This window comes from Cyclopterus lumpus, chromosome 9 (genome assembly GCF_009769545.1).
Source record: "Cyclopterus lumpus isolate fCycLum1 chromosome 9, fCycLum1.pri, whole genome shotgun sequence".
Lineage (NCBI taxonomy): Eukaryota > Metazoa > Chordata > Actinopteri > Perciformes > Cyclopteridae > Cyclopterus > Cyclopterus lumpus.
In genome coordinates this window covers 10,561,231-10,584,973 of record NC_046974.1, presented here as the reverse complement: position 1 = coordinate 10,584,973, position 23,743 = coordinate 10,561,231, and the positions used below count along the sequence as shown (strand labels likewise).

Sequence of the window (23,743 nt, the reverse complement as noted above, 5' to 3'; positions counted from 1 at the left end):
CATGCAGAGTGATGAGAGAACCCGATAGAATTGCCCGCCAAGCAGGTGTACTCCCCAGCGTCATCAAAAGACACATTTCTCAGTTGGAGGACTTCCATTTCCTTGTCCGTGGTGTTAAGGCCAGCGGTCTAGAAAATAAGAAAAGGAAGCAGACCCAACAAGAGGCCCAAGAGGGGAAAGGGAACCATGAGTAAAGGATTCTGAAAGAGAAAAAGGATGGAGGAGCGTTCTCCTCCTCGATTCAACACCATCTGCCCAAAAGGTACCACCGGGAGCCCCTGCAGGGGACTCCAGTATCTGTTAGTGGAGAAGCAGGTTAGGTTGACTCTGCGCTTCTGAAGCCCACATTGGGCCACCCCATCACCACATCAAATACCTCAGTCTCATCTCTACATGCAAGAGATGGGCAACATGGAAAACTCCACAGCAGAACAGGGCACACTCAAATTCACTCATACTTATGATAGGTTCTCAGAGGACAGCTGGGAAAAAAAAAAAAAAAAAGGGGAGAGAGCCTGTGAGCCGTGAAAGGAGGACTTTGAAGGGCAAGGGAGCGAAAGTAATAGAAGAAGATGGCAAGAGAGGCCCTTATTAGGAGGGCACAGGCATGGGGCAGGAATGAGAACAGGTCCAACATAAACCTGAGACTAAACACTTTCAACTGTTCTGCTGGGAATTTTCCATAGCGTCATTTACAGTCGGGAGCACTGAGGCAAGCGAGAGGGAGGGAGAAATGGAGGGAGGGAGGAGAGAAACAGCTGAGGTTGTCTCGAGTTATACGGCCCTAGTTTTTCCAGGTGGTCCTAGAAGCGCCTCCACTGTGTCGCCCCTGTACTGCTGCGTGGTGGTTACCTGTGGGCTCATATCTGGTGACAGTCAGCCAGGCCGACTGATTGGCCTCTCCTATATAATTGGACACTTTACATATATACTCTCCGCTCTCCTCCTCAGTCACATTGTAGAGGGTCAGCACCTGAGCGTCCGAGCTATTGACCCCAGAATGCTGGAAATAAAAACATTTCATGTAGAGCACAGAATAAGAAAAAAGTAGCACAGCACATTATGAAATTAGAGTAGAGAATTCAGGAAAACATGTTCAATTTGTTTGGGTTGTGTATTATATAATAATAATAATAATAATAATAATAATAATAATAATAATATAAAAAAGGTAATATATTGCAAAGGATGCAATTTGGACCCCTTTTACAGAAGTATTGGCGATCTCAGAAAGAAAATGACAGATCAATAGAGGCATATCTAATTTAATTAAAATTCCTCTATTTTCTTATTAACATTAAAACATTATTATTATTTCTTTTAAGTATACTGGCTTGTTTCTGCAGGATCAATAAGAAAGCTCCTACCTTGAGGACACGGACATACGGTAACCCATCAGGACCAACTCGGCTTCCATTGAGCTCAATGTGCTTCAGCCACTGGATGTGAGGCTGAGGGTCACTGAACACCTTGCACTCAAACTCCACATCGCTGCCCACCACCGCGGTGCGATTAGCTGGCAGGCCAGCCTGCAGGATTGGCCTGTGGGGAGAACGCTCTGCAACACAATCAAAACATCCACAAATGTTAGTTTAGAAGAAGTTTCGCAAACAGTAGACTTGCATAGCAGGGCCTATCTCGACAGTGCTGTGTCAGCGCTAAAGAACGGTCTGGTTCACACATCATTATTCGGCTATAACGGCTTGTACACAGAGCTGACTGATTATCAAACACAAGCCAAATAAAACCTCAAGGCTTTGTTACTGGAAATGCTCGTGGCAGATGGCAAACAAGGTCACCTGTGGGAATTATGTGAAAAATACAGATTGTAATTTCTTATCTGGAGAACTAACGTTGATATTTTTCCGGCTATGCGCTGCTTGTGTAATTATTGGCCACAATAGCAAGTTACGTTATCTGATCTGGAGCGGTTACTGTACAAATGAAATATTGCAGCTCCATTTTAATGACTGATAACTCCAAAGTAAACTTTCAAGCCAAGATTCTGGAAGAATTTCTATTGGCCAGGCGTTTCTGACCAAGACACTGGTGGTCGCTGAGCAAATACTTGTGACAAAACTCTCCCCCGACTGAAGCAATATCAACGCTCATCGGGGTCTCGACCTCTACTGAGGTCAAGAGAAGCCCAGGGGACAACAGTGACTGAGGAAGTGGGTCCATGATTTATGAAACCAAGAGAAGAGAGCGAGTTTCAAGGCAGCTCCTAGAGGAGTAATCCTAGAGTTCTTTCCTCAACATGGATCCATCAATCAAGACACAAGAACATAGGCTTTATTCATCAAATGGTGAGAGAGTTCCTCCGGCACAAGGCCCTGCCGCTGTGCTTTTGTGAGAAGAATCTCATTTGACTGGTTAATCAGATTTGTGAAATTGCTCCAACATGACTTTAGAGCCTCATGAACAGTACACAGGTTATTAAAACATCAATAAAGCTTGATCATAGTTTAAACATACCAACAACATAATTACAGCTAACACTTACCGACTACATCGAGCTGGTAGGTGTGGTTGATGCTGCCGTACTGGTTTTCCACCACACAGGTATAGTTTCCCTTGTCAGAGGGTACTACAGACTCCATGATGATGGTCCAGACATGGTCACGGACCTAAGAATTTGGGGAAAAGCAAGGGTTACAGTGGCTGGCATGGCAAAGTCCAGATAGAACGTCTGCTCATAGTGAAATATGTTGTATTTGTTTGGCTAATAAGCATTTTCAGACTTCAATTGTTGGTATGAAAACTCCAGCTGTGTGCATGCACAGATTCTTTAATTTGTTGGTGGCTACGGATTTCTCTACTGACAAATGCAATTCCTTTCCACAATGGAAATGGTAAACATAAGCACTTAAAAGCTTTAATGATTGTAGAATCAGCTTCTCCAGTCTGCATGTAGAAGCGTAAGATATTGCACCCCAAATGGCTCCTGAAGGCTGTGCAATTGTTGTGAGAACGATTAGATTAGAATCTGGCACTGGTAGCACCTTGTATCAGCCTCTGCCATCAAGTATGAACGTTTGGTTGTTTGTGTGTGTGTGTGTGGGGGGGGATGTTGGCATGTAGTGTAGATCACTTTGAGTGGATGGAAGACAAGAAAGGCGCCATATAAATAAGTAAAGTAGGAACCCAATCATTGCAACATGGAGCTAGACTGCAATTCTGTGTTTAACAGCTAAAAACATAAACTAAAGAACGTGTGCATTTTTCTGCGTTCTTCCCATATGAATTGTCGTAAATATTTTTTTTTATTCATTTCAAAGCCTTGGCTAACAAGGTCAATGATGTAAGATAAGATGATAACACACTACTCCCTCTTCCTGTGACACCACCCAATGTTAAACAGCGGATCTTTGTCTAACCAAACAAAGAACAAAGGAAAATATGTAAATGTTTTGATATACATCTGCCCCAACCTGTCTTATTAGCGCCAACTGATGTCTGGCTCTTTTTTCCAAGACATGTTATAGTTTTTCTTCCATAAATCTGCCAAGACCGGCAGTGTGTGATTAACCAACGGACCTCTAAGGCAATGGCAACATCAAACATGCATATACACAGACTGAGCCATACGTTTTCCCTCATTTAGCTAAAAACGTGATGAGGGAGTCCAGCTGCCTGCTGCCAGATGTGTTGTGCTTGGCTTCATATACATGTGGTCTACATTATTCCCTCCCTCCTGCACGTCTCCATGCAGACGATATGAACAATAGAAGCCCGGCCATAAAAGCAAGAGTGTGGGAGGGATATGAGAGAAGTCTCCGGCCGCTTACGCAGACCTTTGCACCTTAACTGAAAATAATAAAAAAAACAGCAGCCAGATGGTTAAGTGTGCTGCCTGGCTGGTTGGGGGGCTCGAGGAAGGGGGGAGGCAGGCAGCTGAGAGGAAACTCCTAAAATGTGTCCCAGCTAGGGATGGAGATGGGCTAAGCCTGCACGAGACAATGCTGGACTGGCCTACACCTTAATGGAAAGGGCAGATGCAGAAGGGGGAAGGCTCTCTCTTAGTGCACATACATCCCACACCTGTCAACTGCAACCATTCACAGATCAATGATGCCATTTACTGGAAATTGTGGTATATAATAAATCCAGTCCACATCAGTCTGATCAGCTTTTATAATCTCACATATTAGCGGTTAGCAACCCATTTGAATAAAGCCTGACTGGAATTGTGAAGATGTTGACAAAGACAGATATCACAGCAGACACATCACAGATACAGTAGCAAGGAAGTACACAAAGGTTCGTGTGGTGTAAAGTTTGTCATCAGAGGATATACCTGTAGGCTCTGTGCGGACATCCGCATGCTGGCAACTTTGTTGCGACTACCAGTGAGCAACAAGTGGTAGCAAAGCAATCTACTGCACACGTGTGAAACACATCCTCCAAGCGAAGTAGAAACAGAACTACTGTGCGTCTGTGAAGTCAGCAGCAATCTGTTTACATGTCCGTTTGGGAGTATAACTGAGGCTCAAGTATCACTGTAGATTTACTGCTGCGTGGATGTAATTACAGAAAAGACGATGCACTGATATCCAGAATGACAGCCAATGTTATCCTTCATCCAAACGCGTGGCTAGGATTGCCCACCTGGAGGTATACTCATTATGGCTCAACGGTCCTTTTTTGTGGCATAAAGTTTCATCTTTTATTGTTTTCAGGTGAAATGTAAAACTTGCCTCTGTTTTTTTACTTGCAGGATGCATTTCTTATTCCAGGGGAGGGGGTGGCGATCTAATGTGGAGAGGAGCTCAATGACACATCTTAACTAGTCGTTAATGAGCTTGGAGAGATTCAATAAGAAATGCTAAAGAGGGTGTATTGTCATCAAGAAGAAGCTGAGGGGAAACAAATGTAAAAAAAAGATATATTTTTAAATTAACCTTGAACCCTCCAATGCGATGGTCTCTCTTGAACTCCTTGCCATTCTTGTACCATTTCAGGGTGGGTGTTGGGTTGCCGCTGGCCTGACATCGAAACTTTACCGTCTTACTGGCTGGGACAGCGTGAAGCTTTTTCTCCATTTTTTCTGGATGAGCCCATTGTGGAGCCATTGCTAAAGAATAAGACCCAAAAAAACAGATGAGTAACACATACAACTTTGGTAAATATAGATGCAAAAACAGTGCGTATTTTCTTAAAACTTGAGGACAATCAACACGAAAGCTGAAAACTCAGTTAAACCTTGGTTTTTATAGACAACATTAAATAATAACCCCTTCTGAGAATCACTGCTGTATCTTGGTGGAGGGGTAATGCTGCGACCCTGGGAGCGGTGTTGTCTGGGGAAATGGCTCCTGGGAGGGTCTCCCAAGACCAATAGGACCCAGGGGAGGAGCCAAGAGTGATTCACACTGGATATGCAGCACCTCGCCACTGTGACATCATTTTTCATATCAGCTAGCTTTGGACATTTGAGTTGTGACCAAAAGAATTAAATCGCTGATATAAGTGGCTGAAATAGGTTTCCTTTGTCGAGTGGCTGGGCTGAGACTATTTTATTTACTTAATGCATGTTCACCCAAATATTTCTAAACTATAGTTACAAGTTATTCTGTACAGGATGGGGGAAGATGGAGTTTCTTTGAATAATAAATAAACAAATAATTAATTAATTAATTAATATATTAATAATTCTTTAAGATGCTGTAGCTTCAAAATGTCCTCGGTTAAGTAATGTAATGTTGCCGGGTGGGTCAAGGGAGATAAAGCTTGGGGAGTCAGAGTACAAACTCAAGGTCGGCGTGCTTGCTATGCTTGGTAGCCGCTGGATTCTTTGTGTGGGCAGTGAGAGTCAGATGATAAAGCCAGAGTGTCTGAATTACACTGTAGACAAATTGGATGACTTCTAAGGTTAACCACGATTAGTCACAGCAGAGACATTCCTCATGCAAAGGTTGTAACTGAGGTAGTGAAAACCCTCTGATTCAGAGTGAAATAATTCACCTCAGTGTGACCAAGACACACATGGCAGACCCATAATTGAATAATAAAGCATTGAAATAATCCAATTACTCATAACCCTGTGATTCTGGGCAACCGAGTAATGACCACTTCTTGCAGTAGCATTAGTAACTTGAAGAGATCAGCAGCACACTTACGCAGCAGTTTTTGGCTGCCTAACAGTTTGGCTTCCTCTGATGAAGACTCTTCATCTTCATCATCATCCTCAGATGAGGCCAGGGTATCAACTAGTGAAACACAAAAAGGGACAAATCTATTAATACTTATTCACAGTGATACAACATGTTGAAGACAAAAGAGAAAGAAAACACAAACTAGTGGCACAATCTTTGAGAATGTACATATAGACTGAAGACAGGGGTCAGTATGTGATGCACGCTTTACTTGCTACAAATCAAGTCTAAAAAGGTTTCAAGATTAGATATCACTTAGAAAAAAATATTGTTTTAGGGAGTAATTTTCATGACCATTATCAGAATTATAGTAAAATAAATGTGAATATGCAGTGAAAATAAAGAATCACAAAACCACAACGGCTGCTCTTGTTCAGCTTTTATTACTTTACCTGTGACGTTGAAGTAGACGCTGTGGTTGCCGAAGGTGGTGCATGTGTACAGACCAGAGTCCGTCAGCTCCACCGTCTCGATCGCCAGCTGTCCGCTGCGGATGTGCGTGTGTTCTCCATCCACCACTGCCACATGGTCTTTGGTCCAGTTGACAGCATTGAGGGAGTCCTTGGCAGAGCAACTCAGATCCAGACGATCCCCAAGATAGAGAGTGTACAGCTCCGCTTGCGTTTCCACAGAGACTACCAAGGAAAATAGTAGGACATGGTTTTTAATAACAGCTCTGTAGTTATTTTAATCTCAACCTTATGTAGCCAAATTCTAAATACAAATTTTCCCTCGAGCGCATAAAAAGCTGAAAAGAAAAGCACTACCTAATATGACAAATGCAAGTAATTCACAATAAGTTAAGTGCACAATACATGACTAAATAATAACTGACGGGATAAGAGTGCTTAAAAGTGTGTGTGTGTGTGTGTGGGGGGGGGGGGGGGTTTGACGCATCAAAAATAAATTTAAATCAACAGGGTGCAAGAGAAGAGCAGAAAAGTCATTCCATGATTTCCTCCCGGCAAACTGCCTGCCGAACCCTCTCCCTCAAATTAAATCATATCCAAAATTAGTTAAGGCCCCATCGTCAGGCTGGAAAGGAGCTACTTGGGAAACAAGGTGAAATTCAATTAGAGGATTGAAGAGAGGGGAGATGTCATGGAGCGAGACACCTGAGCCCCCTGTTCTAAATGACTACATAGTCCACGAGGGGGAGGGCGTAACCCAATTACGCTGACACGTTGTCCATCACGATAGTGTTGTCCATCACGATAGTGTTGTTTGTCTCGTTACAAAAAAAGAGGTAGAAATCGTCACCGGCCAACTTACTAGACATTCTTGCTCTATTCTTACGCATCCATGTTAAAAAAGGCACGCAAGGTGCATGGTTTCAATTAGCGGACTGATGTTGTGTACAGTAGCTCTGCAGCTACCCTTTATTTTCAATATCAATTTCTCAGCATGTACTAATTATTTATCAATTGTGAGAAAATAACACTCAAAGAGATTTAGTAGACACAAGCAAAGACAAGCTGCAAATCCTCCCATTCAAGGAGCTGGAAACCAACAATATGTAACGCTTTGCATTTTAGAAATTACTCAAATGAGAGATATATATATATATATATATATATATATATATATATATATATATATATATATATATATATATTCAACCAACTAATTGATTAATCAATTAGTCGTGTCAGCTCTCGTTTACATAGTTGGTGTTTTAGCCAGGTAGCACCACAAAGTAATCCCCTGTGGAAGCACCATAATGTAAAATCGTTCTCCTTTCATATTTACTACATCATCCCTTTGGTACAAAAATAGAACTAGAAAATGTAATGCCATAGCGTTAAGCGATCCATCAACATGAGATTATTCTGAAATGTTCCCAAAGGGCACCGTGTTTGTAAAACACACTTCCTCAGAACAGGAAGAACATCCATACAGCGTAAGCTCAGCACAGCATCAGCAAACCTGACTAATCCCTCCCACCCTCACAACAAAGACCTCCAAACAATAAAGGGGAAGAGGGAGCAGGGAGCGTGAGCCGGTGAGCATGTGCACAGGAGCGAGCGAGAGAGGGCCTGCAGCGGCAGGTTCTAGTGCCAGTTGCTATGGTGACCCCACTTGGGCCTAGTAAAGGTATTTCCTGGATCACATATGTCTGACAGGCCCTTAATCCCAGCAGGAAAGGGGGCCAGGGGGTAGGATCAACTTTCTCCTCAAAAACAAAACCAAACAGGGGGGGTGAAAGCAGAAGAGGCATCTAGTGATGACTGCAGCGATCCAACCAGGATGCGGACTCAAACGTAACGTCTCTGCGCCGTGTGTGGGGGCCATTATGCGTCTGTCCCTGCCCTCTAAATAGAGATGCCACTGATAAGACTGTGTCAACATCCCAGCTGTTAATCTGGCCGCAGACATCATAAAGTGACCATAAAAGCTGTAAAGTTTGCTTGTTGCCACAGTCGAGACCATTTGTGCTCCTGTGACAACCCACTTAAAACTAGAGTAAGATATTACACAATATAGTCAAATCAACCTACTACTGTCTAATAAAAAAAAGACTGCTACTATTTTTCTGAATAATTCATTTGATACTAATAAGTAGCAGCACTCTTTTCGTTTCATCTCGTTTACTCCTCCTGCTGCTATGATTGGATTAAAATGGATTAAGGACCCTATTTTCAGAAAGCCACCCATCTGGAATGTGTTCTACCATCCATTTGGAAAAATTGATTGACATTGTTTAAAATCAGCTTAATGACATAAATCACAAAAGGGTCTTTTTGTGAATAAGAATTCATTGAGAAACTATAACAATGCTCACTAGTCTGTAAACTCAAGACTAACTAAAAAAGGAAAAGTCTGCCCAGTCTAGGGAACCTACTCTGGCTAGCAAATAGGAAGCAATATGCCGCATGAACGACTTCTGGGATTTCCTGCTCTCACTGGAGTGATGGTTGAATGCAGTAAAGTCAGACTGGTTGAGGCTTGGCGGTAGCAAACAGAGGAAAATGGCGATGGCAAGTTTTCTCTGCTGATTTGACCACACCAGAGTGAAGGGGTGGCTGGCATGTAGAGAGAGGAGTTTGATAATAGACAAAAGGCAGGACAGGCAGGAAGTAAAAGAATAGGACAATGCCTATTAGCAAGCCCAAAAAAATTCACTAAGCGAGTGTCCCTCCTGAAAGCACTCCAGTAGAGGACCCTTTCATTCCTAAATGAGCCTCTGACAATCAGCATGGATTAACACTTGGGAGCTACCAGAATTACTGTGTCATTCAAATTAATTCAGCTACATTTAGCCTTATAGTATGGCTTATTTATTGACTAACGCAGCAAAACCAGGGCGTGTTAAAAGAATGGAACTTTATGTTGATCTGGTTTGCAGGTGTGTCTGACATGCATGCTCACACAGAAAAATACTATTAAAAAGGTTCGCGGAGACATGTTGCAACATGGACGAAAGTACTCAAACACGTGCATCGCTTTCTAAACACATTCTTACCATTGACCTAGATTTCTATGAATAACTGATAGAAAAAACATGTAATTGTTTCCAAGCCGTGCATTGTGGCGAAGCCATTTTGAGCATTCGAAAATCAAACTTCGCCAGAAAGATTCATTTAAAGAAAAAAAAAAGAGAGACTGCAGTGAGTTTCTTCCAAACTTCTGCTCATGCTTTTCAAATGTAGTTTTGACATCATGTTCGCTGCTCAGCCTCTCTACACGAATAGCTTTGGGGAAATCTTACTTTAATTTTGAATTTAAAATCAGCACACCAGGAAATATGAAATTAACTGAATGTTTAGATTCACAACTGAATAATTCTCATTAACATCCATCATGAAAAAATGTGGTCAACAAAATCTTGCCTTGGCAGTAGTAGAGTGATGTTGGGCCATTTCTGAAGTATGTGGAAGATTTGACCAAAAAACCCAAATTATTGGTCCTAAGTTATGAGATGATATTCATTGTATTGTCATACAACCTTTAGCTTTGCATGAATTGCTTTCCTACTGAATGGCTTTATTCATTTGTCCAAGTGTTTTTTTCTCTTTTTCTCTTACATTGTAGCTACTGTTTTGAATGGCATATTAAAGTTGTATTTATGAAGCACCATTTTAAAATTCTAATTAAAGTAGCTTTGTGCATCGATGTTGAAAAAACGCCTTCATCTAAGAGGTTATTTCTTATGTTTCCTACTAACAATTTGTTTGTACCAAATGATAAAGTATGAGAGTTGAGCTAAATTGAACCATCACCATAATGACCAGTTGGTTATCCTTGAGTGGAAATAAATGCTGACAAGGAAAAACCTAAATGAATCTGGTGTCATCCTAAAGTCAGTTCACTTGTTGTCAAGCTCCTCTGGGCCTCCATCCCTGTCTGAAGAGTCATTTTTAAGACTGTGGCAGTTCTAGTTTTTAAGAGCCCTCAACTGACGGGTCAACGCTCATCTACCCCGACTGACAGCAGAGCATGGAGTCAAATAATCCTGTGGGAACGCCATATAAATAACTTTGACATTTCATTGTCACATCTAAAAAGACACTGACATTGAAGTGATTATGACAAAACACAAGTGAATTATCTAACCAAGGAAAACGTCAAGAAAAGGGCTTTAATCGTTTGAATGAAATTAATTTGAGGATATTCTTTTCTTATGGGAACAGAAAACAAAAAGTCCCAAAGACAAACAAAGAATCATGCATAAAACAGGACCATTTCCATATAACTGTTGTGTTTCCCCAACCAAGACAAAAGGAATGCAACCAAATGCTTCTGCTGTGATTGTTTGTCGACAGCTGAAGCCGTCCGTCACCCAGCAGGGAAGCGGGGGAAGTGAAGCATTCCCAGGCAAGTAGTAAGTGGGGGAGCAGGAGAAAAAGCACAGAGGCGCATAGATAGTACCTGGCCATTTGGTGATTAAGAACTGGGTGGAGTGTAAATGCATCAGACTTCCCCCCACCCTCATGGAAATGTATGGCTCACCTTAGAAGACAAACATTCTCCACTGAAACCCTATCCTCGAGCATAAGGGAGGGCTCAAAGTAGCATTTCCTTACTCGAAAAGAAACAGGCTAATTTATAGTTTCCCTGGCAGTTAACTGCTCTCAGTGACAACAAATACCTTTTCATTACAAAAGGAGGAGAAGAGCCTGCTAGGTAGTGGGGCTGCCCTGAGGCTACAGATGAGTCATTTACTCCTCCCTGTCCCACTGTTGGCTTAAAGACAGCCACACCAAGTTTATTTTAGGCCTTACAGCCCAAGAGAGACCCTCTTGCTTAATTACTCTAATTATAATGTTGAGCTTTATCATATTCTTTTGCTGCGCCCCACTTCCGACTGCAAAGTGTAAACATCCAAACCCATCTACCCACAAGTCTGGGCAGCTATTACACCGCTGGACTGGATCCAAGAGACACATTTTTAAGGATTTGATTTCAGTGCATCGTTCCCCTTTTCAGAACGTATCTTGTGTAACAGCCAGACTGGGCTCAATTCTTTTTAGGAACTCGAAGAGATGCACGGTCCAGTTTAAGAACTAAATAAAAATCATTAGACCAAAACGTCAGTCTGTAAAATGTGTTGAGAAGAGAACCCATTTCCCATGACTTGGTTTAGTTAGCCAGGAATAACAGAAAAGATGTTGCTAATATTCAGAAACACAGTTGTGCCACATCTGACACAGTAAATTGCACTCAAACATCAGACTCAGGCGAATGGGGGTGGTGGAGGAAACATTGACGCTACAAAGGACAGACTTCACCAAGGCCTGGAGTGCGTTAGGATTACATTCCTTTACAAAGAACAAAGCTTTGATTATCAATGGACTGTTTCTCGAGGCAAGAGTCGAGATAAGTCTTAAACAGTTCAAACAGTTACATGATATTAAAAAAATACTGCCCTCAGAAGTAGAAAAAGCAGTGCACAAATGAAGTCTGAGAGGCTTTACGATAAAGTCATCTTACCTTCGTCAGTGTTGGCAGGCCGGCACTGGGTCCTCAGAACTTGGGAAAATAAAACCAGACACAGAAGTATACTTGGCCTCATCAGCATCCTGCTGAGGGAGCTACAACCGTTGGATTTTCTGCAACTGGAACTCCATTCAGGCCGTTGGGGCATCAGCAGTGGGTCATTCACAGTGCTGAACTAAAAACAAACAGAGTAATAAAAACAAATTAATGCATGGCCACGTGAGCAAGCCTCATCCCTTCAAAGGTTGCATTGTTGTTATGGAGGAAGAACAACTGTTAGTCAAAATCAGTTCAGGGTCCAGGACATTTTCTTTGACTATGTTAGGGGAATTTAAACTTTGGTATGCAAAAAACTGATACAATTAAGAAATAATGTACTTATGTTGTTTTTTTTATTTTATAAATGGCTATTATATTTGGGTTGACATGGGAATTCCACACTGGTATGTCCCACTCTGTATGTCCACATGGTTCAAGGTAGGGACTTGAGCATTTAGGTCGGCTTGTACAAGAACACTGATAAGAAGCTCGCTCCGATAGCTCAAAACAAACAAACACTGGATACTTCTTACTCGGCTCGTGGGAATTAAATATTTCCAAGACTTCAAATTAACTACTGTAGTATGAACTCTTAAAGACTGTCGGAACACCAAGACAATGTTAATGGTTTTGCTGTTGGACCACAGTTGGGGTTGAAGAATGTACGATACCATCCAAAATGAGGCACAGTACTATTGGGTGACCCTCACATGCACATCTGCTTGCATCATAACCTCTGCAGCATCTGGCTATAGAGATTAACACTTGCCCCCAAATCCCCATAACCCCCCTTGAGGAATTTGTTTAAGACCAACAAAAAAACCTACAGCCTGTTATGCGACACCCTTGTAGAGAGAGAACGCTGGGCCATCATTTCCACGCTGAGAGATCTATCACCCAACAGTTGGTTTTGGTCCCAGAGCCCAAATTGACCCCCCTGCAACCATTTGCTCCCATGAGTTGTCAGGAAGCGTCAAACAAAGAATCATCAGTGAAGCTCCTCCAAATCAATAGAGTCAGAAATGCTTCTAAAACATAATCGTCCACTATGTAAAACAGCGGCGGCAGCATCACATCTGGGTCAAAGAAACCCCAACTGGGTTTACGTCCTCACAAAGTCATGTGCAGATGCAGCTGTGGTTTTCTTCAAGAGCTAAACCCTTGTGCGAGTGTTCCTTGCTGAAACACTCATTGTGTTCTCCTCAAAATCAATTCAATTTCACTTTCGGAGAAAGCTCCAGTGTCCCAGCAGCTGAGATGAGTCAGGGGGTCCGAGGGGGATAAGAAGCGTGGTCATGGCGGCTCCGTGAGCAGTGACTCAGTGCTTGGGAACGCGCCAAGAAAGTGCTTCTGCTGCCAGACAGAAGGAACCGCAGAGAGCGGCTGACCACGGTCCCTTGACCCTCGTCACTATGACAACCGTCAATAATTGAGAGAAGAGGAAGCAGCTTCTTCAAAAGTATGAAACAACACTTTGTCATCTTCCGCTGCTTCGGGAGCCAGCGTTAAACACACAGTATGTTTAACTATCCACACACAGGGCGCGCTCATTTTTTTGGGGGGGTTTCCCTAATCAAAATGCTCTTTTACTTTGTGCCTCCTAGCATTATCTTACGGCATTGCTCAATAGTAAAATACACTGCCTCAGGACATATTATTATATATATTTTGTAGCACTCAACCAAAAGTTGCCAAATAATATTGAACCACCCATATCATTTTGGACATTCGGATATGCAGAAATGACACTGGGTTAAAATGAAGACACATTACACACCAACACCTGTGAGCTCTCCAACACTATTATTAAATGTTTGCTTCCCTCAATATAAAAAACCATGACCAACATCTCTCCATAGATCTGGTGGTACATTTCTCTTTAAAGCCCTCTTGCTTCCCACTTTCTAACTTTTTATTTTGAGTCATTATTACTAATACTAATTTAGAGTTTTGTTGCTCACATTAAAAAAAGAATTGGATTTAAAAAGTCAAACAAGAAGCCCCGAATTTTCCGTAGCTAATGAACAGTGGTCAGAAAATAAAAAGAAGCTTTTTTTTTGCTGCATATCGAACCGTGTATGCGAGAAGGTTACACTTCACATGAAATCTAGCAAATAAAAAAGGGGTTGAACTAAACAGATTAGAACATGCGAGACATATTTAGCTTCTCTCATTATACAAAGACAAAGGTTACAGGCTTTACCCATAACATGGCCCCCACCATAATTACTGTTCACTGCCAATCATGCATAAAATTCCCCAGCTCCCAAATTATGGAGCCCCCTCCCCAGTTATCTCTGCACTCCCGGCCAGCAACAGGCCAGTCTGCACACGGCTGCAGTTCAGCAGACATAAGAGCATCGGACCGTCTCCCCAGGCTACTGCTTTCACAAAAACAGAAACTTCTGGGGTTTTTTCTTTGCAGCCTCACAAACTGAATCAGTGATGTGCCACCTGAGTGCTATGGAGGGAGATCGGGTGTCATGAAGATTACACTCAAATGTAAAGACAATCAATGTCAAGCCATCCGAGACTGAGCCATTTGGTTGGCGCTTAAAGTGCTTTAAAAAAAAAGAAGAAGGTACATTCAGTCCTTTTCAGTATGCGTGTGTTTTCCCGAGGGAGGTTAAACCGGGATACACGGCTCGAACCCTGGAGATGTTACCAACATGCACAGAATATGTTGTATGGAAATGAAATCAGCTGAAAACATCCTAAATGCACACACACACACACGCACAATCAAACTAAAGCCCACACATCTCGAGAACAACTTGTATACAAATCTGAAGGATCACATATAGTTACTAGTTAAATAAATAAAAGGTTGCAGGCAAACATTTAAATTCAATGCCATGTTTCATTATGGATTTAGTTATAAATATAGTCGCAACAACTGTGTGCAAAGAGGGCAGCCTATTAAATTAAAGGGCATGAATGACTATTCCTCACTTCCCATTACATGGTTAAGGAGAAACCTTTTTTTCCTCCTGGTGAACTCCCTGTGGACGAGCTGCTTTTCTAAACCACCCATCTTCTCCCGCTCCCTTTACATCACAACATTTAGGGCTTTACCCAACATCAGACTGGCCCCTCCAGACCCAGACTTCATGACAGCTGTGGTAATGATGGCTGTCTCAGAGCATTTTAAAAAGGTTACTTCCCTGCAATTCCAAGTAATTGGTCCCATGATTTGAAAGAAATATAGAAATGATGCGAATGGAATGATGTGTGTGACAAGGACCCGGGTCATTTTTGCAGAGATTAAAAACACAATTTGAAAGCTACTACAGACACAAATCACTAGACAATAAAAGAAGTTTAGAAAAGTGAGACAGATCCATTCAGCCAAATGTTTAAAAAAAAAAAAACAATTTGCTTTCTCCGTTTCACTCTTCACGTTATAGTCTTATTCAAGGAAATGAGGCGCCTGGACAACCGGAGGAGTCTGTTGCAGGACTGCAGGCAGCATTTGGGCCTCGTGCTTTAACGTCACCGTTTGTTCCCGTTCAGCTTCCAGCATGGAGGAGACTTGAGGTGTTAGCACGAATGAAACGGACACTCGGGTCTCTGAAGAGAGACACACGCGGACGTAAACAGACATTTTGGCCCATCATGCTCATCCACGGGGCACAGACACATTTTCAAAAACAAAAACAGGTGGTTGTATTTCAGAAATAATATAACTCCATGTGAATTTAAGAACTACAATTCTTGAAGTAGCTCCCAATTAGGACACAGGGGCCATCAATAAAAGTAGACAGGACTACACGTGAAGAATAATATCCAAACGCGATGGCACGGAAACATAAAAGGTAAGCTAAATCAGAGTGGAGGAATAATAAGCAGCTCACCTTACTGGCGGGGGGCTGTGAAGCAGCCAGTGTTGGTCCGATGAGGAAGACTCCGGAGCCGAGTGGATGCAGAGAAACTTCCCGAATAAAAGTAGATCCAGACGTCAATGTGCTGCCCGTCAATTAACTCACTAACTCCACGCTATCAACGTTTGCCTAACAAGTTTGCGCATTTTTTTTGTTGCAAAAGAGAGAGAGAAAAAAAAGAAAGAAAGAACGTGCGTCGCCCCCCCCAAAAAAGAGGAAAAAAATCAAAAGGAGCTGAAAAAAAGAATTCCTAAATGGAGTTAAGATGTTTTGTTTCACCGTTTCCCTGATTTACTTTGCGACGACCTTCTTCTATCTCACCTCGCGAACGTGAACCTAATCCGAGGGAACTACGTGCGGGCCGCCTATGCGGTAGTTCTGGGTAACGTTGGTCCTTATATCCCAAAACGTTTCGCTCGCGATGAAACGAAGTCGCCTCACCTCCGAAAACTGTATTCCAAAGTTTTTCAACTCACGCTTAACAAAATATCTGCAAACGAAATGTCGTTTTGGTATTATATGTCTACAAAAGAGTGGAACTTAAATGAATCCTACAAAGTATTTTTGACGATTCCTGGCAGGGAAATGCTGTTAAACAACGAGAGTCCGGGCTGCTCCAAACCTCCCCCCTTAAATCTGAGAATATGCGCATCCTCCGGACCATTGTCAAGACACACGTAGTGACAAGGACGACTTCCGGTCTATTACTACAAAATAAATAAAGTAACCTCGGCATCTATAACTAAACTGGACTGAATGAAGTAGCTAAATAAATGCATAAAAAGGCTACACACTGATTGGTTGAAGCGGCAATTACTGGGAAATATTAACGTGGGGGATCTATTTATCAAAGATGAAACAGAAACTCACCATGACATAAAAATGGAGAGCAAACATGACTTTTATTGTGTTACCTGCTCCAGACTAACTGTTGTCACACAAAATGTGTTGTTCATGTGCTACTTACATCTTACTTTACTTGAGTTTACCCTGGAAATAATTTGTTGATCATCAAAGTTCATCTACTGAGTGTTTCTATAAAGAAGAAAAACAAGGATTGTCGTACAAATCACCTGGACATATTGTGCACCTGCACCATATTGCAATGCAAACTTCTTTTTTTACAAAACTATATCCACTCCTTATTTAATGCACAGTCTGTTTCAAAGTTATGTTTTGTTTTTTTGTTACACACAAAATGTTGCTCCCCCCCCTTGTGGCTTTTATTTTGAACGTAAAACAGCCGGAAGTCCGACATTCTTCAGGCTAATACTTTCCACCTTGACGCAGGTCTGCACGGGCTGGTAGAAACCTGGCTCCCCCCTGCCATCCACGGCTCCAGAGCTCCACCAACTCTCCACACCGAGCTCTTTGCATTATCAGATTGAAGACTAAACGACACACGGGCTAATACTGTGACTATAAATAGTTATAGAGCTCCTTTGCAACTCAACTACCAGAGTGGATACAAACCACATAAACTCACCTTTCAATCTACAAACTCAGTCCTGATCACAACAAAAACATTTAAAGAAATATAATACATACTTTTACTTCGGACACTCTGGGATCCATGAGAAAAGTCATAAAAGAACAACAATATGTTTGTTGAGCTCTCTGTGAAGATTACAACTACAATTCCCAAACTAAAAGCACATTGTTCTTTGAAGAGTTGTGTTAACCAATAGAGCTGATGGTAGACATGACAAGACAAAGGGGTTATCAGTGAAAACAGATGTGTACTGACTGAGTGGGCAATACTATGAGTATGTCTCTGAGGAGGGGTATTAGTTTTTATTAGGACATTAAGAATTCTGATAACCAACATAAATATCAATGCACTGACAGAAAGTAAGCACTTTCAACAACTTCCTGTTCAAGGCAACTATAACATATTGCTTTGTTGTGCTGGTGTAAAGATCATATGGCTTTGGCAGCATTTCAAACAGCATCAGAATTTCAAATGTAAACGCCAACTCCGCGGAAACATAAGTTTGCCCTGTCGGATCAAACACATAGTTCAGCTCATATGTCACAATTAACAAATGATTGACGACTGCAAATTACAGAGACACATGCAGCCCAGCTCGGTAGTTAGATTAAAGAATAGGATGACAAAGAAACTGATTTGTGTTTCAACTTGTGTGAGCCTTTCATCTTCCATACATTGTCAACCTTGTGTTATGTTAAACACATTCACAAAAGGAGTTGACTTTATTTGCTCTTTTGCTTTACATTATAGAAAATCCAATTTCAGTAGTCACTACAAAGGAGTCACATATAAACACAACAACTGAATCTCATAGAAAGGTACTTCTGCTCTGCATTTGTAGATTATGTGCTATTCTACAACCTGTCCTTTATTGAGAAAGAAAGCACCACCATACTGCTGTTATATTGGTGGTAACACATACATCTTGGCATGATGTTACAGGTTGTATGACCAAGTGTTGATACTGTAATCTAGCCACCTAAAAATCAAATTTGAGATTATAAAGTGTCAGTGCTAAAATTAGATAAAAACAGAACAATATACCATATTAATCAAAACGTCACTAAAGGAATAGCATCAAGATACAAACATTGTTTTTGAGTTTAGCACACAGTAGAGTTTAGGAGCTACGGAAGATACTTGAAATACTAAATGTTGTGATACTGTGAATTTATCTAAATTAATCATTTCGATAACAGCAGCTTTGTCATGCTCAAGTACTCAGTATGCAGATGCAAATTGTGAATGTTGCATATATTTGTACTGATAACTTTGTACCTTGTGTTGTCATCAGTTTAAAACCACAGTTCTGTCCAATAACTTTTCTTAACTCAACTGATTTTACACATCAAAGTCTGTAGACCGGACTTTGGGAGGAGTATAGCCTTCTATCGCATGTGTGAAATACTTCTATACTATATATAGTTCTTTTGTGGCTTCAGAGGGTGCTGTGTGAAGTCTGGAAAACCTGCATCACTTGATGCACTTTTTCAGACTTTAGCATCAGTTGGTGCTGAGCAAATCAAGTAGTTAGAAAGAAATGAGGTGACCAGACGTCTGCAGCCCTCTTCTCATATGTGTTGCAGGAATAACTACTAAAACCTGGAAATGTGTTAGCATTTTTGCACTCCTGGTTTCCTCGTCTTGAAATAAAAAACATTTTTAAATGGGTTTTTGGTTAGCTCCCTGAAATAATGTGGTTACCCAACCTAAGAGATTTTAAAGGTTTCGTTCCACCACATAAATCCTCTTGTGAATGTTGAAGCCTATACGTGTCTAAAAATAAAAAGAGGTTGCTAACAAGTAGCTGAATTAAATTGCAAAACGTCATCACGACATCTCCTCCGCCTTCACAACCTTGTTGTTGTGTATACTCACTCCCATGCGTGTATACACAAAAGTATCTAACAAAAATCATAAAAGTTTATTTGTGAAGATTAATTTATTGAACAAAAAGTGTAAGTATCAAAACCATGTGTGTACCACTGTGTTTATTTTCTGCAATGATCCAAAAGCTAATAAAAAGATCCCATTGTTTTTTGTTGAGGGAACCAGTGTAATGCTAACTTCCGGGTTGGCCAACATTAATGAATGATCCCTGCACCACTCTATTGCAGCTTTGGGCTCGCAGCTCTTTTAAAGGAATAGCTCAACATTTTGGGAAAGAACACCAAAGTCAGATGAGAAGATTTACGTATATACCTGTAAATGAACTGGGAAGCTACCACCTGCAGCAGGTTAGCTTAGCTTAAAAAAAACGCAATATTTCCCAAAATGTCCACCTTTCCTTAAAGTTATAGTGACTGAAGCCGAAGGACAAACTGTCTTGTTGTTACATGTCAAGATTGATGTCTTTCAGTCAACTGCACTTTGAGTTCAAATTAACTTTCAGCTTCAAAGAGAGCTGCTGACTATGGAGCAGACGGACTGTGAATGTGACAACCGCATACATACCAGAGAAAACCAAGCATGTTTATTACAGTATCTAATAGTGAGAGTTAAACGGGCATGTGCTGCCATAAGCCACATCTTAGGATCAAAACACGACCAAGAAGACCTTTGATGCCACGGCAGTTAAAAAAACACATCTTTATAGACATGTCACTGATAGAGTTCCCTCGGGATGTGCAACAAGCTGTTAATGATTTTAAACAGTTTTACAGAGGACAAGAAAGCCTTGGCAGAAGTCTTGGCATATGGAGATTTTTTATTCACTCAGTTGCTTATTGTTTTCCTCTGATGAAAGGTGACTGATACATCTGAAACTCTGGAAATCTTCATCTCAGTCTGAACAGTGACAGTTTGGGTGGTGAAATGTGTACAAAACAGATGAGACCAATAAAAGATGGTATTTGCTTGTTTATAGCAGCACAGGGGCGACACACTGTCTATATTTCTGGTTCACTTGCACACATATGCGAGTGAAAGCAGAACTTGTAATATGTGAGGCTAATTTGAAAAAACCTCATGTCATTATTCATTAACCTGTCCCTACGATGTGTGCATACCGTGGTAGCTCAAGAAGCATATAGGCAAGCTTACCGACAGGGCTTAACTGAAAGGCTATAAAATGAAGGCACGTTTATGATTTTAATTAATAATTACACAGTCCAGTTGCTTTTCATCTGTGAGGAAATGCAAAAAATGACACATGTTGTCTACAAAGGATGAACTTCAGTAAATAGGACCAGGAGTACATAGGCTTTAAAGTCAGTTGAACTTTCCTTTAGATGTGTCTGACAAAAGCTCAGTCCAAATAGTATGGTTTAAGATGAGGTGGGGCATTTCTGTTCACTCCTCACTTCCTTTCAGCATAAGGAAATGTGCCGGACACTGTTAAAGCCAGGAATACCTTATGCAAAAGCAAACTGAAGCCACACATCAGCATGAGGACAAACAGAGAGTCATGCAATCCTCAGAGTGAACAATATCTGCCCCGGGGATGCTTTGCATGATGATTTCCCTCAGCAGCTTCTTCATCGCCCCCAAAGTGGTGTTTTATTGTCCTCACTTTTCGTGTTTGCATTCCATTGTTACTGGGCAAGTACAAATATCCTCCTTTATGCAGAAACCCCTCAGACAGGGCTTCCACTACGTTGTTTGAGCCCAGCCCTCATCCATCCATCAGCAGTGCCCCACGTTCTACGCAGGGCCCCCCCCTCAAACTTTGCTCACCAGCCTGCTCTTTGACATAACACTGTTGTGGCTTTCCGGGCCTTTATGCTGGCTGTTGTCTGAGGCAGATTGAAGACCCTTTGTGTGCGTCAGCCCCTGTCCTGAGTGGCTGGGAGGAACCTGCTGGGCTGCGAGTGGAGAGACAGGAATGTGCATATGAATGGGCCAGTGTGTGCCGGGCACCTGCTGACAGAGGGACGCCGTACCTCTATGAGTCTTAGTTCATCAGCGTAACCATCTTGTTCAATTACACATGCAGCGTGGTGTTACGTTCCCTGGTCATTCACACTGAATGGGAGTATTGTCACTGCAGTCGTCAATATTTTGCTGTTTGGTATTGTTGGGGAGATCTGAACAAATGTGGTGTGAGATGCATTGTTTTAGGTGTGAATACTCAACAAATGCAGCATTTTACTGCCCTTCTATTGCACTCAAACTACATTTGCCATCATTTCTGAATGTATTGAAGAATCTGATTTATCTGATCAGATCTGAACAAAATGAGGGCTTGCAGGATCTTGTCTTTACCTGAAGTCTTTCTTTCATGCTTCACTTCTCACGACGAATGATGAAAAGCAGACAAAGATGAGTTTTAGATCGGCCTCTTATTCAGTTCCCCAAAGTCTTTGTCTGACCATTTATACTTTAAAAAAAAAAAATTGTATGTAGCAAAATAAAAGAAAAAAGAAAAACATTTCAGGTTATGTATTTAAAATGTTAAAGTATAAGTAAGGTATTATGAGCAAAATTTACTTTTATTAATACTTAAAGTTTACAAGTTATAAAAGTACCTATAATGCAGAAAATGCCCCCCATTCTATATTATTACATTGGATTACTATCACTAACACATATGTAAGTAGCATTTCAATGTTTGAATTAGATGAGGTGGGGCTCATTTTAATTTCTTTATATACTCTATTTTATTGTATAACAATGCATCCTTTTATAAGTTCATCATGTATGTTATGTGTGGAAAAACAGTAAAGTAACCAGTAACTATAGCTGCCAGGGAAACATAGTTTCTCTCGGAAATGTAGTGAAGCAGAAGTGTAAAATAGAATTAAATGGAAATATCAAAACCCTCACTTTGTATTTGAGTAAACTACTGTATTTCACGCAATTTCCGCATACACATTGGTATGTATTGATGATCTTGGCTGTCCCTGGAATTAATATTATAACACGTAAAGAAAAAAAGGAGGAAAAATTAGGTTGAAACTTTTATCTTGCATTGGTGCTCAGTTGTACCTACATTTTTTATTAGGACTTATAAATGATTGAAACCAAAGTGAAGTTGAATGCCAGTACTGTGGCTTGCTAATGGACCGTAAAACAAATTGGCCTCACATAATCCAGTTTTATGTTGATATGGCAAACTAATCAACCCACAGTTTCCTATTCACATGAAGCAGATACATATAATATTCAACTCAAGACCTCATGGTTCTGCCCACCTGATGAATATAGATCTGATATTGACTGTCTTCTCCAAGCCAGAGGGAAATATTGGACTCTTTAGCTTCTGCTAAATGCTCTGTGTTATGTTGGCTTGAAAACAAAGATTTGCCAAAAGAAGCCATAAAGCACCATCGAGCTGAGAGAACATGGAAACACAAGTGATAATTTTCGATGTATTTGTCACTATCTTTCAACATCCTGACTGAATGTAATCATTCAATCCACTGGTGTGATATACAAAGTGATCATAGGCGCTTTAAGGTTGTACGTTTTAGGATGGTTTTATAAGAGTTTTAATGTAAAACCAACCTTACTGACAATTTTATCAATGAGTATGAGACTGTGAAATATATTGTCTAAAACTTGTGTTACATCAACAACAGTCTGATGGGTTAAACTTGATAAAAACAAGAGAAGGAACAATAAACATGAACAAATAGACAGGCATAGGAAGGACGACAAGTAAACCTGTGCAAATGAACAATATGCTTGAAAAGCTCAACAAGGGGAATGCACAGTATAGTTCCTCTGCAGATTTGGAAGATGAGAAATAATAATCTGTCTGGTTTGATGGGACCTAGATATATGATCCCAAAAGCTTCATTACTTGTCCTTTGACTCATATGGTAAGGCTATGGGTTGTTTGTCTGGACCTGCTTTTGAGAAGATTACATCTCCATAATCAATAAAAAGAAACCATCCACCAAAGTGTCCGGGAAAAAAACATCTGGGAAAATACCCATCCCCCTTAAATATACCCACAATAACAGAGACATTACAGCATGTCCACTGAGCACTTTCCTGGGGAAACCTTTTCATGATAATGGTCGCCGGTAGAGACGTTGTGACATTGTCCAGGTGTGTTGGTTGAATTGTCGTCCAAGTGTGGCTGCAAGAACCCAAATCCTGCTGACATGGCTACGACACCCAATATTTAAATGACTGGGAGATCTATAATGTGGTTGAAAAGTCAGATAAAAATATAAAGCTTACGAGTATGTTGATAATATCTACAGAAAAAAACAAGCATCACATGGTCCCGATTTGGGTTTGGCCGGATCACCTGAGAAGCCTGTCATTTCCCACAGTCACGGCACTGATTG

General features: G+C 41.1%; 1 protein-coding gene across 2 annotated transcripts; it reads right to left on the bottom strand.

Annotated features, from left to right (window-relative positions):
* Positions 1 to 568: 568 nt before the first annotated feature.
* On the bottom strand, positions 569 to 16,628 carry fgfr1a (fibroblast growth factor receptor 1a). Of its 2 annotated transcripts, XM_034541679.1 has the most exons (9): positions 16,334 to 16,628; positions 15,986 to 16,062; positions 12,087 to 12,267; positions 6,548 to 6,790; positions 6,120 to 6,209; positions 4,902 to 5,074; positions 2,504 to 2,627; positions 1,368 to 1,558; positions 569 to 1,003 (listed from the first exon to the last, which is right to left on the bottom strand). In XM_034541679.1, exons 3-9 carry the CDS (start codon positions 12,238 to 12,240, stop codon positions 785 to 787), a joined length of 1,194 nt encoding a protein of 397 aa, XP_034397570.1. In that variant the 5' UTR covers positions 12,241 to 12,267; positions 15,986 to 16,062; positions 16,334 to 16,628; the 3' UTR covers positions 569 to 784. The 2 variants fall into 2 exon arrangements, with proteins under 2 accessions (XP_034397570.1, XP_034397569.1); XM_034541678.1 differs by having other exon boundaries at positions 15,986 to 16,628.
* Positions 16,629 to 23,743: the final 7,115 nt, after the last annotated feature.